Source organism: Microcaecilia unicolor, chromosome 1 (assembly GCF_901765095.1).
Source record: "Microcaecilia unicolor chromosome 1, aMicUni1.1, whole genome shotgun sequence".
Classification (NCBI taxonomy): Eukaryota; Metazoa; Chordata; class Amphibia; order Gymnophiona; family Siphonopidae; genus Microcaecilia; species Microcaecilia unicolor.
This window is the reverse complement of record NC_044031.1, coordinates 566,015,136-566,029,697: the sequence shown is the minus strand read 5'-3', so window position 1 is coordinate 566,029,697 and position 14,562 is coordinate 566,015,136. Positions and strand designations below refer to the sequence as shown.

Sequence of the window (14,562 nt, the reverse complement as noted above, 5' to 3'; positions counted from 1 at the left end):
GGGGAACCAGGTTTGATTCCCACTGCAGCTCCTTGTGACTGGGGCAAGTCACTTAACCCTTCATTGCCCCAGGTACAAAAGATAAGTACCTGGGGCAAAGGAGGGTACAAAGACCAGGAAATACTCAATGACATTACATGAAAATACTTGTAAAACAAATAGGAGGAAATATCTTTTCACTCAGTTAAGCTCTGGAATGTATTGCCAGAGGATATGGTAAACTGTGTTTAAAAAAGAAGTATGGGCAAGTTCCTGGAGTAAAAATCCATAGACTTTTATTGACGTGGACATGGGGGAAGCCACAGCTTGCCCCAGGATTGGTAGCAAGGAATATTGCTACTAATTTGGTTTATGCCAGGTACTTGTGATCTGGATTGACCACTGTTAGAAGCAGGATACTGGGCTAAATGGAACATTGGTCTGACCCAGTATGGCTATTCTAATGTTCTTATGTTTTGATTGTAACCACAGAAAGGTGGTATATCAAATAGCCCCCCTCCCCCATTCATGCTTGAAATGATTTCTGTGTTTCAATTTAGTTGAATATGGAGCATAAAACTAGTACTGACGCTTGCACTCAAAAACTAAAGAACAAGAGAGAAGGCCAGAAAACAATCAAACATATAAATGGCGAGTGACCGTACTCACTCGCAAATGTGCAGTAGAGACTCCCCTGTCTGTCCCGCCCCCGCGTCAATACGTGATGATGGGGGGGGCAGAGAGGGAAACTGCGCGAGGGGGAGGGAACCGCCATCACAACCTCCCCCCCCCCCGAGGTCACCACCACTGGTACCCCCCCGGAGTCGCTGCTGCTGCCACCCCTCCACCCGGCCGTCTCTTCGCTATTCAACTTACATCTCCGCAGCAGACAGATCAGCTGAGCTGCCATTGGCCTTTCTTCCCTGCCTGTGTCCCGCCCTCGCTGACGTTACGTCACACGAGGGCGGGACACAGGCAGAGAAGAAAGGCCGACGGCAGCTCAGCTGATCTCTGCATGCTGCGGAGATGTAAGTTGAATAGCGAAGAGACGGCCCGGTGGAGGGGCGGTGGGGGCGGCAAACTTGGGGGGAGGGGGGGCGGGCGACCCACCAGCCCGTTTTAACGGGCTCAACTGCTAGTATTGAATAAAGTAAAGAGTATGTTTACTCTCATAGAGATCAATGTATTAACCAATGGAATTCTCCATATGCTGGCAACCCAGTTTTGCAAAGGTATGCTATCAGTGCAAATGAGTTCCATAACACACATTTTAAAAAATATTTTTGGGAGAAGAAAGGGAAAGTGATTTCATATACCACCTTTCTATGGCATAATCAAAATTGTTTACATAATATTATGTACAAGTACTTTTTTTTTCTAGTGGACTCACAATTATCTTCTTTTTTTTATCTGAGGTAATGGAAACTTAAGGGGGTATTTTACTATGGTGCACTAATATTTTTAGCTGGTGCTAATGTTTAGACACCCATTATATACCTCTGGGTGTCTCAGCATTTAGTGTGATTTTTAGTGTAACCTAAAAACGCTAGTGAACCTAAGTAAAATACCCACTGTCTAGCTTATTTTCGAAAGAGAAGGACACCCATCTTCCGACACAAATCGGGAGATGGGCGTCCTTCTCCTGAGGTCACCCAAATCGGCATAATCGAAAGCCGATTTTCTTTGCATCCTCATCTGCTTTCCGTCGCGGGGATGACCAAAGTTCACAGGGGTGTGTCGGCAGTGTACCGAAGGTGGGACGGGGGGCGTGGTTAAGAGATAGGCGTCCTCGGCCAATAATGGAAAAAAGAAGGGCGTCCCTCATGAGCATTTGGTCGACTTTACTTGGTCCTTTTTTTCAAGACCAAGCCTCGAAAAGGTGCCCGAACTGACCAGATGACCACCGGAGGGAATCGGGGATGACCTCCCCTTACTCCCCCAGTAGTCACCAACCCCCTCCCACCCTAAAAAAAATTAAAAAACATTTTTCTAGCCTCTATGCCAGCCTCAAATGTCAGTTATGATTTCCTTTATATAAGCAACAAATTATGTATCTTGTATGATGGATGTTTGAAATCTCCAGAGGGGTGTCTAGGTTTTGGGCTATGAGTAGAAGAAAGATAGAGAGAAATGGCCAAATGATCAGAAATAACAGATCAATAAATTTTGGTTTCTGAGACCAAGGAGAGTAATGAGGAGGAAATTTTAAAAAGTAATAATTCTGGAAAAATTGTATTGGGAAGGGGAGTAGAAAATATATACCTTTATGGAGGGATGCCAGATTCTCCAAGGGTCAGTTAAACCAAGTATTTCTTTGAGTTGGTCTATGTGCATGGATTTGGATTGCCTTAAGAGGCATTTAGACTGTCTATCATGTATATGGTCTTGTATCTAGTTGAAATCTCCTCCAACGATAATGTTAGTGTAGCCAAATTGTAAAAGTACTGAGGAGATGTCATGAAAGAATTCAGGAGAGTCATAATTGGGTCCATAGATGTTAAGTAAGGCACATGAGATATCTGTGACCTGAATTTCCAGAAACAACCATCTGCCTATAGTGTCAGATGATTGACATATAATAGTAGCAGGAAAGATTTTCCTATTGAGAATGGCTACACCATTACATTTGTGTTGTGCAGGAGAGTATGCAGTCAGCACAAATTGTTTATCTTTATCAGTGTCATTTAGGTGTATCTCCTGCAGCATGATGATGTCAGGATTGATGCTGTTAAGATATGAGAATAGTTTTAAAAAGAAATGTTTAATAAGGTTATTTCACCCTTTAACATTTAGAGAAACAATCCCCCCAATGTTCAAAAGCATTTAACTAGGCAGGATCGGCATCTGGCTGGTTAAATGCCACATAACCAGCTATCCAGCAATATTCAGCAAGGAATAGCTAGCTATCTCCCTCTGAATATCACCGGGTAGCAGCTAGCTCAATGTCGGCCGACATAACCGGCTATATGCCCATTTTCAGCCCCATTTTAGCAACTATATTTGGCCGCGTGAATATGTGAGATATCTTTGGCTGGTTAGAAGATAAGCGGCTGAATATCAACATAACCAGTTATCCACTAACCGGCCAAAAATAAACCAGTTATTCAGTACCAGTCACTGGACACGGCCCGACATCGAATATCCGAGTTTAGTGGTCACCACGAGAGTTAGCTGGACTAACTCCCGGGGTCTGAATATCGGCCCCCAATGTGCATAGCTGGGATTAAATGAGAAAAAATTCTTAACCAAGGGCAAAGTACACAGCTTTAGAAAGGTGAATATAAATTGTAGAGACTGAGCTAATAGAACAAAATGTACAGCACTACATTTGGAGTACAGAGAAAAGAACTGTATACCTAGGCAAAAGAGCCCAGGCAAAAAACTTCCTAATATAGCTAGGGTATTGGAGGTCTATAAATATGGATCTCCTGATATCCGTTAAAGTAATATTAGTGTGTGAACAAGCATATAAAAGTATGTATATTAACGCTTCCTAACTGAACTGGAATACATAAAACAATAGAAGCAGGCTGCACTGTTAAGGTAGATATTTAGGTAAAGCTACATACATAGCTAATATTACCTAAGAAGCAGATATAAAACTATTATGGTTAAGCAAAGCTGAGGCTAGCATTAATGGTCCTCAACTCTACTCAGTTCTTAAAAAAGCTTAAGAAGGCTTGTAAGGCCATCAGGTCAGTGAAGAATCTCGTATTATGCACCGTGACTCTCATCTGGGCCAAAAAGAAAAGCCCAAACTGAACTCCAAGCTTTTTGAGTTGATTGAAGTAAGAGAGAAACTTTTTCCGTTTCTGTGCAAATGATTTATTTAAGTCAGAAAAGTACATGACTTTCGTCCAGTCGCGTTGATGAGGGAACGTTTGCTTTCTGTAAAATAGAGAGAGCACACTGGTATCGTAGCAGATGAAGGATGATGGGCCTTGGAAATTTCTGGTTGTCTGTTCTCGAGGATGGAACGTGATGTGCGCATTTGGGGACCTTTTACACACGCCCAGCGTGCGCCAAATTGGAATTACCGCCCAGTTACCGTGTGGCCCTTGCGGGAATTTCAATTTTGGCATGAGTCTGCTATGCGTGTCTGAACATTTTTTTAATTTTCTGGCATGTGGCAGCTTCGCGCGTCAAGTGGCAATTGATGTGCATAGACCATTACCGCCCGGTTACCACATGAGACCTTACCGCTAGGTCAATGGCTTGCGATAAGGTCTCAGACCCCAAATGGATGTGCGGCAATTTTCATTTTGTCGCACATCAGTTTGACAAAAAAAAGGCATTTTTTGTAGGTGCGCTAAAAAATAATTCTGTGCACACCTAAAACACGCGTCTACACTACTGCAGGCTATTTTTCAGTGCACCTTAGTAAAAGGACCCCTCAGTTTCCAAGGCCTTTTCAAATGTTAGATTGAGAAGCGAGGACTGCAAATTCTCAAGGTAAACAATCATGTTGTTGCCTTCAGCACCCTCTCAAATGCCTAGGATACAAATATCATTCCTGCAGGATTTATTGTTTAGATCTTTGATTTCCTGTTATATTACGTCAGTCTCTTTGGCCTTTCAATGGAAAGCAGTTATGGCTGTGAAGTGAGGTGGTGGAGAGGAAAACGGTAACGGAATTCAAACATGCATGGGATAAACATAAAGGAATCCTGTTCAGAAGGAAAGGATCCTCAGGAGCTTAACCGAGATTGGATAGCAGAGCCGGTAGTGGGAGGCGGGGATAGTGCGGGGCAGACTTATACGGTCTGTGCCAGAGCCAGTGGTGGGAGGCGGGACTGGAGGTTGGGAGGCAGGGATAGCGCTGGGCAGACTTATACGGTCTGTGCCAGAGCCGGTGGTGGGAGGCGGGGATAGTGCTGGGCAGACTTATACGGTCTATGCCAGAGCCGGTGGTTGGGAGGCGGGGCTAGTGCTGGGCAGACTTATACGGTCTGTGCCCTGAAGAGCACAGGTACAAATCAAAGTAGGGTATACACAAAAGTAGCACACATGAGTTGTCTTGTTGGGCAGACTGGATGGACCATACAGGTCTTTTTCTGCCGTCATCTACTATGTTACTATGTAAGTTAGCTCTGCACTTGTTGTCGAGTGTTTCCATGTGGGCTGAAGTTTCAGCAAGTTTTGATCTCTGAAATTTATTCTTTTATTTCATTAAGTGAATTGAAGTTGTCCTGGAGCAAACCTTTAATGGATAATATTTTGCCCATAATGGAGTGCAGGGTGATACCGGGTTGTGCTTGTAGCGATGATTTCTCAGGAGACTGCAGTGCATGTTTTTGCCGATTAGTAGCTGCTAGAGAGATTGATCTAGCTTCTGTCTTCTGGGTTTTTTTTTTTTTTTTGCAGACATCACTGAGTACAGAAAGATGAGTAAAATATGGACAGCAGAGTCAAAAAGTAATTGCTCAAAAATATAGGATTATTAGATTTAAAAGAGGAAGCAAACTGATCAGGCTTCCATCTTTTTTCGAGCTCTCCAGTGGCCCCCCTCCTATATCCCTTTGTGTCATAATCTTGCACAAAGTTAGTCAATGGAGCTAAAAAGAGTTTAAATAAGACAGAAGCAGGAATGGACCCTATTATCTGTTGAATTAACCCCCTAAAGTACATACAGGTATAAATAATAATTTTAGAAAGCAACTTCTTACATGTGGAGTTCCACATCACACATGTGTTTCAAGTGGATATGGTGAGAGTTTGGTTTGGGCAGGATGGGGTGAATGAAAAAATCTATACATTTAATCCCCATTTCACAAAAAGAATGCACATTCTGGCTAGGGCTTCACCCCAGCATCCTATCCACGACAGCGGCCAATCCAGGCCAAGGGCACCTGGCAAGCTTCCCAAACGAACAAACATTCTATACATGTTATTCCTGGAATTGTGGATTTTTCCCAAGTCCATTTAGTAGCGGTTTATGGACTTGTCCTTTAGGAAACCGTCCAACCCCTTTTTAAACTCTGCTAAGCTAACCGCCTTCACCACTTTCTCCGGCAACGAATTCCAGAGTTTAATTATACGTTGGGTGAAGAAACATTTTCTCCAATTTGTTTTAAATTTACTACACTGTAGTTTAATCGCATGCCCCCTAGTCCTAGTATTTTTGGAAAGCGTGAACAGACGCTTCACATCCACCTGTTCCACTCCACTCATTATTTTATATACCTCTATCATGTCTCCCCTCAGCCGTCTCTTCTCCAAGCTGAATAGCCCTAACCTCCTTAATCTTTCTTCATAGGGAAGTTGTCCCATCCCCGCTATCATTTTACTCGCCCTTCTCTGCACCTTTTCCAATTCTACTATATCTTTCTTGAGATGCGGCGACCAGAATTGAACACAATACTCAAGGAGCGGTCGCACCATGGAGCGATACAACGGCATTATAACATCCTCACACCTGTTTTCCATACCTTTCCTAATAATACCCAACATTCTATTTGCTTTCCTAGCCGCAGCACACTGAGCAGAAGGTTTCAATGTATTATCGACGACGACACCCAGATCCCTTTCTTGGTCTGTAACTCCTAACGTGGAACCTTGCATGACGTAGCTATAATTCGGGTTCTTTTTTCCCACATGCATCACCTTGCACTTGCTCACATTAAACGTCATCTGCCATTTAGCCGCCCAGTCTCCCAGTCTTGTAAGGTCCTCTTGTAATTTTTCACAATCCTGTCGCGATATAACAACTTTGAATAACTTTGTGTCATCAGCAAATTTAATTACCTTGCTAGTTACTCCCATCTCTAAATCATGTATAAATATATTAAAAAGCAGCGGTCCTAGCACAGACCCCTGAGGAACCCCACTAACTACCCTTCTCCATTGTGAATACTGCCCATTTAACCCCACTCTCATTGTTTGTTTTTGTTTCCAAAATTAAACGAAGTAAAAATTGCAATCTCACTATTTAATTGGTGTAATTTGTGTGAAGGTTTCTGAAATGAGGTAGATACATGTGGGACTCTGAGCAGTGCCACTTGCTGTACATACTAGCAAATATATGCACACAGGGATATTTTAGAATGTGACTACATTATCAGACTCACTATTCTACTTCAGTTTCAATAATTAAGATTTGTCATTGTTTAGAGCTCAATCATATGTATTTTTCAAAAGTTCATAATCTCGCTGTAACAAACTGAGGATCCCTTTTACTAAAGTTTAGCGGGCATTTTTTATTAAGATGCGCTTATGTTTTTGGTGCACGCTAAACGTTAAAGATGCCCATAGGAATGCATTGGCATCTCTAATGTTTAGCGCATCCACAATTTTAGCGCACGCCAACGTGATCGCGCCTTAGTAAAAGACCCTCAGCATGTGCTAATGGACTTTAGTGTGTGCTAAATGTGGGTGTCCTATTTTATATTTATGGACCATGTGACCCTTGGTGCATGTTAATTTCCATTAGTGTGCACTAAGCTCTAGCATAGGCATCCATACCACAAAAAAATTTGAAAATGGCAGCTTCCCCTTTAAAGTTGTGAGGTGAGAGATCACAAAACACACAAATGTATTAAGTCTGTTGCTTTGTAAAAATCATCGTCCTAATACTTGAATCACATATTCAACATTAATAAATCAAAAAAGTGAAACATGAAAAGAGCCAACGCGTGGATAGTGAACTCTACATAGATGGCATGAATGGGCAGACTGGATAGGCCATGTGTTCTTTATCTGCCTTTATTTTCCTGTTTTCTCTGTTTCTATGTATGCATGCTTCACACGTATATAATCATCTTTGAATACCCATTAGAGTTTGCTGATCTCTGGACCTTATCATGAAATATTATCAATGAAACAATAGTATGCTTTAATTTTTGCCTGCTGTTAAGAATGATACAGCAATCTTGTTTAAATTCAGCTGCAAAATGATTAGCTAATGGTGGTGCTGTAGTAACACTTATGTCTAAAACCACTGTTAGAACATTGCATACACAAAATTGGGAAAAAAACACTTGTTTTTCAATGTGATTGCTGTCACATTGATTATAAACTCAGTCAAAAGTTGAATATGACACTGCCTTTTTTTCTAAGCCTTGCCGAAGAAACTTAGCTTTCGTAAGTGACTCTTCACTGCTAATCTGCAAGCTCCTTTCTGAATCATCTGAGCATGTGATTGGTAGGAACAGTGGCAGCTTTGCCTTGAACACAGTGAGCCGGACTGTTCAATTTGCATTTTTGTATTTGCTGGAGGATGTGGTAATAGTGGTTAGCTTATCTGAGTTTAAAAAAAGGTTTGGGCAAGTTCCTGAAGGAAAAGTCCACAGTCTGCTATTGAGATAGACGTGGGGAAGCCACTACTTGCCCTGGATTGGTAGCAAGGAATGTTTCCACTCTTTGGGATTTTGCCAGGTACTTGTGACGTGGATTGGGCAATGTTGGAAACAGGATACTGGGCTAGATAGACAATCGGTCTGACCCATATGGCTATTCTTATGTTTTCACCTTTGACTTCTTCTTGCTTATTATATACTTAAAAAGCAATTCTAGGTGTCCATATTTACATTATTTATTTGGATTTTTCTCACACCTTTATTAGTAGTAGCCCAAGGCGAGTTATATTCAGGTACACTTGGAGGGGCATAATCGAACGGGGGGCGCCCAAGTTTTCCTGAGGATGTCCACCCAGGATGTCCCCACGAAGGGGTGGGGAAACCCGTATTATCGAAACAAGATGGGTTCAGCAACGGGTGGGCAGATGCTGGGATGCCGCGGAGGAGGAGAGATGATGATGTGGGGTGCTGCCGCTGGGTGGGCCTGAGCCAAGAATGGGTGGGTCTGTGTCCACCCAGGCCCACTCATAGCTACACCAATGTACTACATTGCATTTAAAATACTCCTTTTCATAAAGTTTGCATCCGTTCAGTACTTATTTTCATGTGGCTTTTATGCTTCAGGTCTCATTTAAGTAGAATGCAGTGTATCTCATAATCATCATATATGAAAGTTTTGAGATATTAGATATGGGTGCTGTTAAGCAGTATTATTCAATAACATGCTGCTGCTATATATTAGAAGAATTATGAACTATTCTGTATGTCTGTTAAACCACTGAAGAATGAAATTTACAACCCTATGCCTACATATGATGTAACTATATTAACACATTACTTACATTAATTAGAGACATGTTTGCTAACATGAGTTTTAAAATGCAGGAGCCATTAGCATGGACCTGTGCTAATGGTTACCATGCATCAAAATCAACCAATGTGGTAAAAATCCTATACCAGTTGCTCAACTTAGGTAGAGGTGGGTCACAGGGATGGAGCAGAGGTGTGGCCAGCTGTGAAAGCTAGCACACATGTTGGTGCTATGCATTAGCTGTCATGACTTCTTGAAGTGACATTAAATGCAGTGTGGCCAATGTTTACAAATACAGAGAAAGCTGTAACCCTGTGGCAGCTGTGGTGGGTCAACCTTTTCCCAATCTCTCTCATTTCCTCAGTCCTCCCCACAACTCATTTCCTGACATATTTCCAGAATTTTATACCTCCTTTTCCTGTGTATATGAACTCCTTTTCCTGTGTATAAGTAACAAGAGGATTGAAAATAACACTGATGAACTGTGATGCAAGAATAACTAAAATTCTCTTTCAGAACATTGTTCATTTGCAGATATGTATTTGACAGCTTGACCTCTTGTAGTTGTATCATGAGACTACTGCTAGGGGTCATAGGTGCTATTTTGATCCTAGGCTGCCCAAAGAAAGTTATATTCAGAAGAGGAGTTTGGGAAGAGTGTGGTGGAGTCATAAAATATATGCAGATGTTCTAAAATAATTATCATTTAATGCATACCTCAGCCACAAACATATACATCAACTTCTAAACTGGTGTAAATGTATATAGTGTTGTTTTAGCTGCTTTTGTGATGTAATTGTATAAAGCCATGACAGTGCCTATGGGGGTAATTCTGAAAAGGTTGGCTAAAATTTGGTGCTGGGGTGATGCAAGATAAGTGCAAATTCTATAATGGAAGTTATGTATATAGCTATCGTTATAGAATATTAGTGTAGATCCATAGTTGCCTGTCTAACTTTAGGCATGAAGATCTACGCTAGCTCAATGGCTGGTGTAAATGCTTATGCTTAACTGTAGAAATGTAAATGCATAACTGCTAGTATTCTATAAATCATGTGAGTAAGTGCCAGGCATGCCCTGGACACACGATTGCCCCTCCCAGGGCCACCCCCTTGCAGTTGTACACTATGAATTTGGCGTGCTCAATTTGCAGAATCCTAAGAGCTACAGTATTACACATGCAACTGATTAGTGACAATTAGCACCAATTAACTATAATTGGAAGTTAATTCCAATTATCGGCTAATTATATTAAGCTATGTGTACAACTGACACTATTCTATAACTTGTGCACTCACACTTTGCACACTAAGGGCCAAATTCTATAAATGGTGCCTTAAAAATCGACATTGAAAAACCACATGCTTAGCATGATTCTATAAACTATAATTAAAGTTAAGCTTAGTTTATAGAATATGTTCACGTGCCATTTTTGCGACTAAAATTTGGGGCCCACCCATTTAGACCATCTAAAATCAGGCCTAAATACCTGCATCTAAGTTAGGTGCAGATCGGATGTATTCCATAATAGTGTGCATAGTTTTTTGAAACACCCAAAACCCGCCTATTCTATGCCCATGGCAATGCCCCCCTTTCGGCTGCATGCATTAGAATTTATGTACACTGTATTGTAGAATATGCACATAAATTCTAATGAAAACCAATTAGTGCCACTAATTGGTTAAGTACCAATTATCAGTGCTGATTGGCTTATTAATTACGTTGCACTTGCAATTTGGAAATGTGGCCAAATTACCACGCACAACTTAAGACACTATTTATATAATTTGGGGTTAAGGGCCCAATTCATTAAAGGGCACTAAAACTTATTCATCAAAAATTTGGGCACTAACCACTAGATTCTGTGTAGGTTGCCCAAAGTTGGGCACAGAATTTTGGGCATGGATCAGACAGTCACCCTTAAACTGATTAGCCAATTATGTTATAACAATTATTGGTATTATCAAGTACTTAATTAGTAGTAATTAGTTATTGTGCACAGATCTGCCCTACGCCCTATTCTATAATATGCACACCTAAATTTAATAGCACACAATTCCAAAGTGGTTGTGGCTACAGGAGGGGCATGGACAAATGAGAGGCATTCCCCGAAATTGGGCACAATGTTACAGAATACCTGCATTTGTGCCCCTAACTGCCATCAGTTGGGTGCAAACATTTACACCAGATGTTGGTAGATGTAAATGCTCTCACCCAAAGTTAGGGACAAAGGACTCAATTCTATAAATGACACCCAAATTTGGACACTGATAAAAATTAGCACTAAATGTTATTCTATAAATGGTGCTCAGAGTAGGGCACCATTTATAGAATAGCATTTGGCATCGGGTTCCATGCCCGGGCATGAGGATTTACATCAGATTTTAGTTGTAGATTCTCAAGATTTTGGGGACCTAGTATGCCACTAGCTGTCTGTAAACTCTGGCTCGTTTTACACCTTTTGGGGAAGGAAATGTGAAGGGGAAAATTATTTTTTGATCTTCTCGTTCTTTTAGAGTGAGTTTGTGGCCTAGAGTGTGGCCTTATCCTTTGAGTGTTCAATGTAGTTTTACTTTATGTGATCTTATTGTTAAGAAGCCTTTAAACCAGTTCAGGACCTTATCTCCAATTCTAATGCTGCTTAGCTCCGAGAGTAGGATATTGTAGTCCAAAAGATCAAAGGCTAAAGATAGGTCAAATTGTAGTAACAGTGCTCGGCTGTTAGAATGGTTCTGACTATTTGTCTACTATGGATTCAAGTACCGTTTCTGTGTTGTGATGGGTTCTGAAACCAGATTCAGAGAGGTGTGGAATGTTTATGTTGGAGAAGGTAGTAGTTTAGTTGAAGATTGACTAGTCCCTCAGCCAGTTTTGTGAACAGTGGAATTGAGGCCTCTGGTCTATACCTGGAAGTTAGTTCACTGGGGGGGTCCTTTTACTAAGGTGTGCTGAAAAATGGCCTGCGCTAGTGTAAGCGCGTGTTTTGGACGTGCACAGATCCATTTTTCAGCTCACCTGTAAAGAATGCCTTTTTTGGGGGGGGGGGGGCGAAAATGGATCTGCGGCAAAATAAAAATTGGTGTGCGTCCATTTTGGGTCTGACACCTTACTGCCACCCATTCACTTAGTGGTAAGGTCTCACATGTTAACCAGGAAGTAATCGTCTACACACATACAATGCTGATTACCGCCCAGTTAGCGCTATGTGCAGGATTTTTTTTTTTTGCGCGCATAGTGGACACGCGCAAAAAATGAAATTACTGCCCGGGCCACATAGTAGCCGGGTGGTAGTTCAAAATTGATGCGCGTTGTGTTCATGTAGGTGCCGATGCAGCTTAGTAAAAGGGCCCCTAAATTCCTTCACTGGAAATTATGTGCTACTTTTACAGAATAGGAGCTTATGCCGTTTACATGTGTAGCTACAAATCAGTGTCAATTAGTGCTTGTTGACACCAAGTATTAGTATTTAATGCCAGTGGAACACAAAAGTGGCTAATTTGGTGGGCCTTTTACAAAGGTGGGCTAGCATTTTTAGCGCACACTAAAAGTGTGCTCTAAACGCTAGAGATACCCATATATTCCTATGACAGTACTCACAAGGCACACATAAAACTTAGATGGTGAAGGTCGTGTACAGTTAATATATGTCTCATCAGTAGCATTTTAGCAGGATTGTCAGATCAGCGTGCCTGCCTCTATAATGGCTGATGATTGTATGAGCCAAGCAGTTGATTTTTACTTAATTTCTCATGTTTCTTAACTTTTCCATATTTATTATTATCTTTAAATTCCAGATTAATACTTAGCTTTCCAGCTAAAATGCTACTGATGTATTAGATCTTTGTATTTAGATATTGATACATTACCTATGAAGCTGAGTATTTAGAGACATATATTCCTATGGGCATCTATAGCGTTTAGCATGTGCTAATCTATATCACACGCTAAAAACACTACTGCACCTTTGTAAAAGACCCCTTTAATTGCACCAATAAATGTTCCCTGGGGTATGTGCCTTTATAAAATAGCCGCAAAATAGGTGCCTACTTGGCTTTCCAACCTATGTGATTGCTCATAAAATTACCCTTCACATATATACTTATTTGTATTTTGTTTGTATTCTCCCTTGGATCAGATTTACCCTCCTATTTACTAAGCTGCACTAGCGGCTGTCATGGCAGCTACTAGCTTGGCTTAGTAAACAAGGAGGTTATTGTCTTAAAAACAGGTGATAAATGTTGTTTGGGGAAATTTAATCAAATTTAAAAGTTCTTGATATCTGTGCCTCACATATATCTTATTTTACCAATCACAGCAGGCCACTGTGGAACTCCAGAACTTATTGTCAATGGCCAAGTTATTGGAGAGAATTATGGGTACAGAGACACTGTTGTATACCAGTGTAACCCTGGTTTTCGATTGATCGGTTCTTCTGTACGAATTTGTCAACAAGATCACAACTGGTCTGGACAGCTGCCATCCTGTGTGCGTAAGTAAGCATGCTACAAATAGTCACATTTAATTCAAGTTAGTGCTCATCATATTAACTTACCATAAACCCTTTCATCCTATACTCTCTGTTGCATGCAATACATGTTTAGAAAATAAATAAATAATAGTAGTAATAATAATAAGCATCATCATACCCCCTCTTCCCCGATATTCAGCACTATTTAACCAGTCATGAATGGTTACTAACTGGTTAAATAGCATTTTAGCGCCTAATCAGCAATATTTAGCTGGAGATAACTGGTTATCTCCAGCTGAATATCCATGGTTCATAGCTAGCCACTAACCAGCTATATGTGGACGGTTAGGAGCAGATGTTCAGCTCCAAATCAGCTATGTTTAGTGGCTAAAACAGGCCGCATAAATAGCAGGCTTATCTTTACACTAAAAGGTTAACCAGTTAGCACTGAGTATCGGCATAACTAGTTAACTTGTTAGCAGTTTAAAAAAAACACTGATAATCAATGCTGGTAGTTGGAAACAGCCCAGTATTGAATATCTGGGTTTAACCCCAGTGGAAGACAATAAAAGCACTGCCCGCCGCCGGATGAATATCGGACCCAAGTGGTTACATCTGAAATACAAAATTTTTAAACCAATGCCAATCTGTGCTTGACATCTAAGGGCTTAGGTGTCCTTTTACTAAGCTGAATAGGCGGCACTAACGTGCGCCTAATGCATCAAAAATGAAATACTACAGTGCATACTCAGGCATCCTGCGGAAACGTTGTAACCTGCTTTCATTAACTATACAGCAAATCATTTTTCTATTTTGAGGGAGAGTGTCAGGGGTGGAGAGTGAGCATTACCATAAAATATGTGGTAGTAAGTGCTCATGCAGTAGTTTTTTTTAAATGTATTTAAGGACACCTGACCTACTATGGTCTCTTTTGCAACCTCATTATCAGGATATCCTATCTTCCCTGTTTTGGTAATATCTTTGAAAGATACCTTGTTCCGACCATGCAT

General features: G+C 41.0%; 1 protein-coding gene across 1 annotated transcript in view; it reads left to right on the top strand.

The window, feature by feature from the left end:
• The window catches only part of CSMD3 (CUB and Sushi multiple domains 3), a 2,043,988-nt gene that overhangs the window by 1,791,016 nt on the left and 238,410 nt on the right, over window positions 1-14,562 (top strand). Inside the window, exon 54 of the mRNA XM_030189879.1 lies at window positions 13,400-13,573. Within this exon, the coding sequence (XP_030045739.1) occupies window positions 13,400-13,573 (174 nt within the window). The remainder of the gene's footprint in view (window positions 1-13,399; window positions 13,574-14,562) is intronic.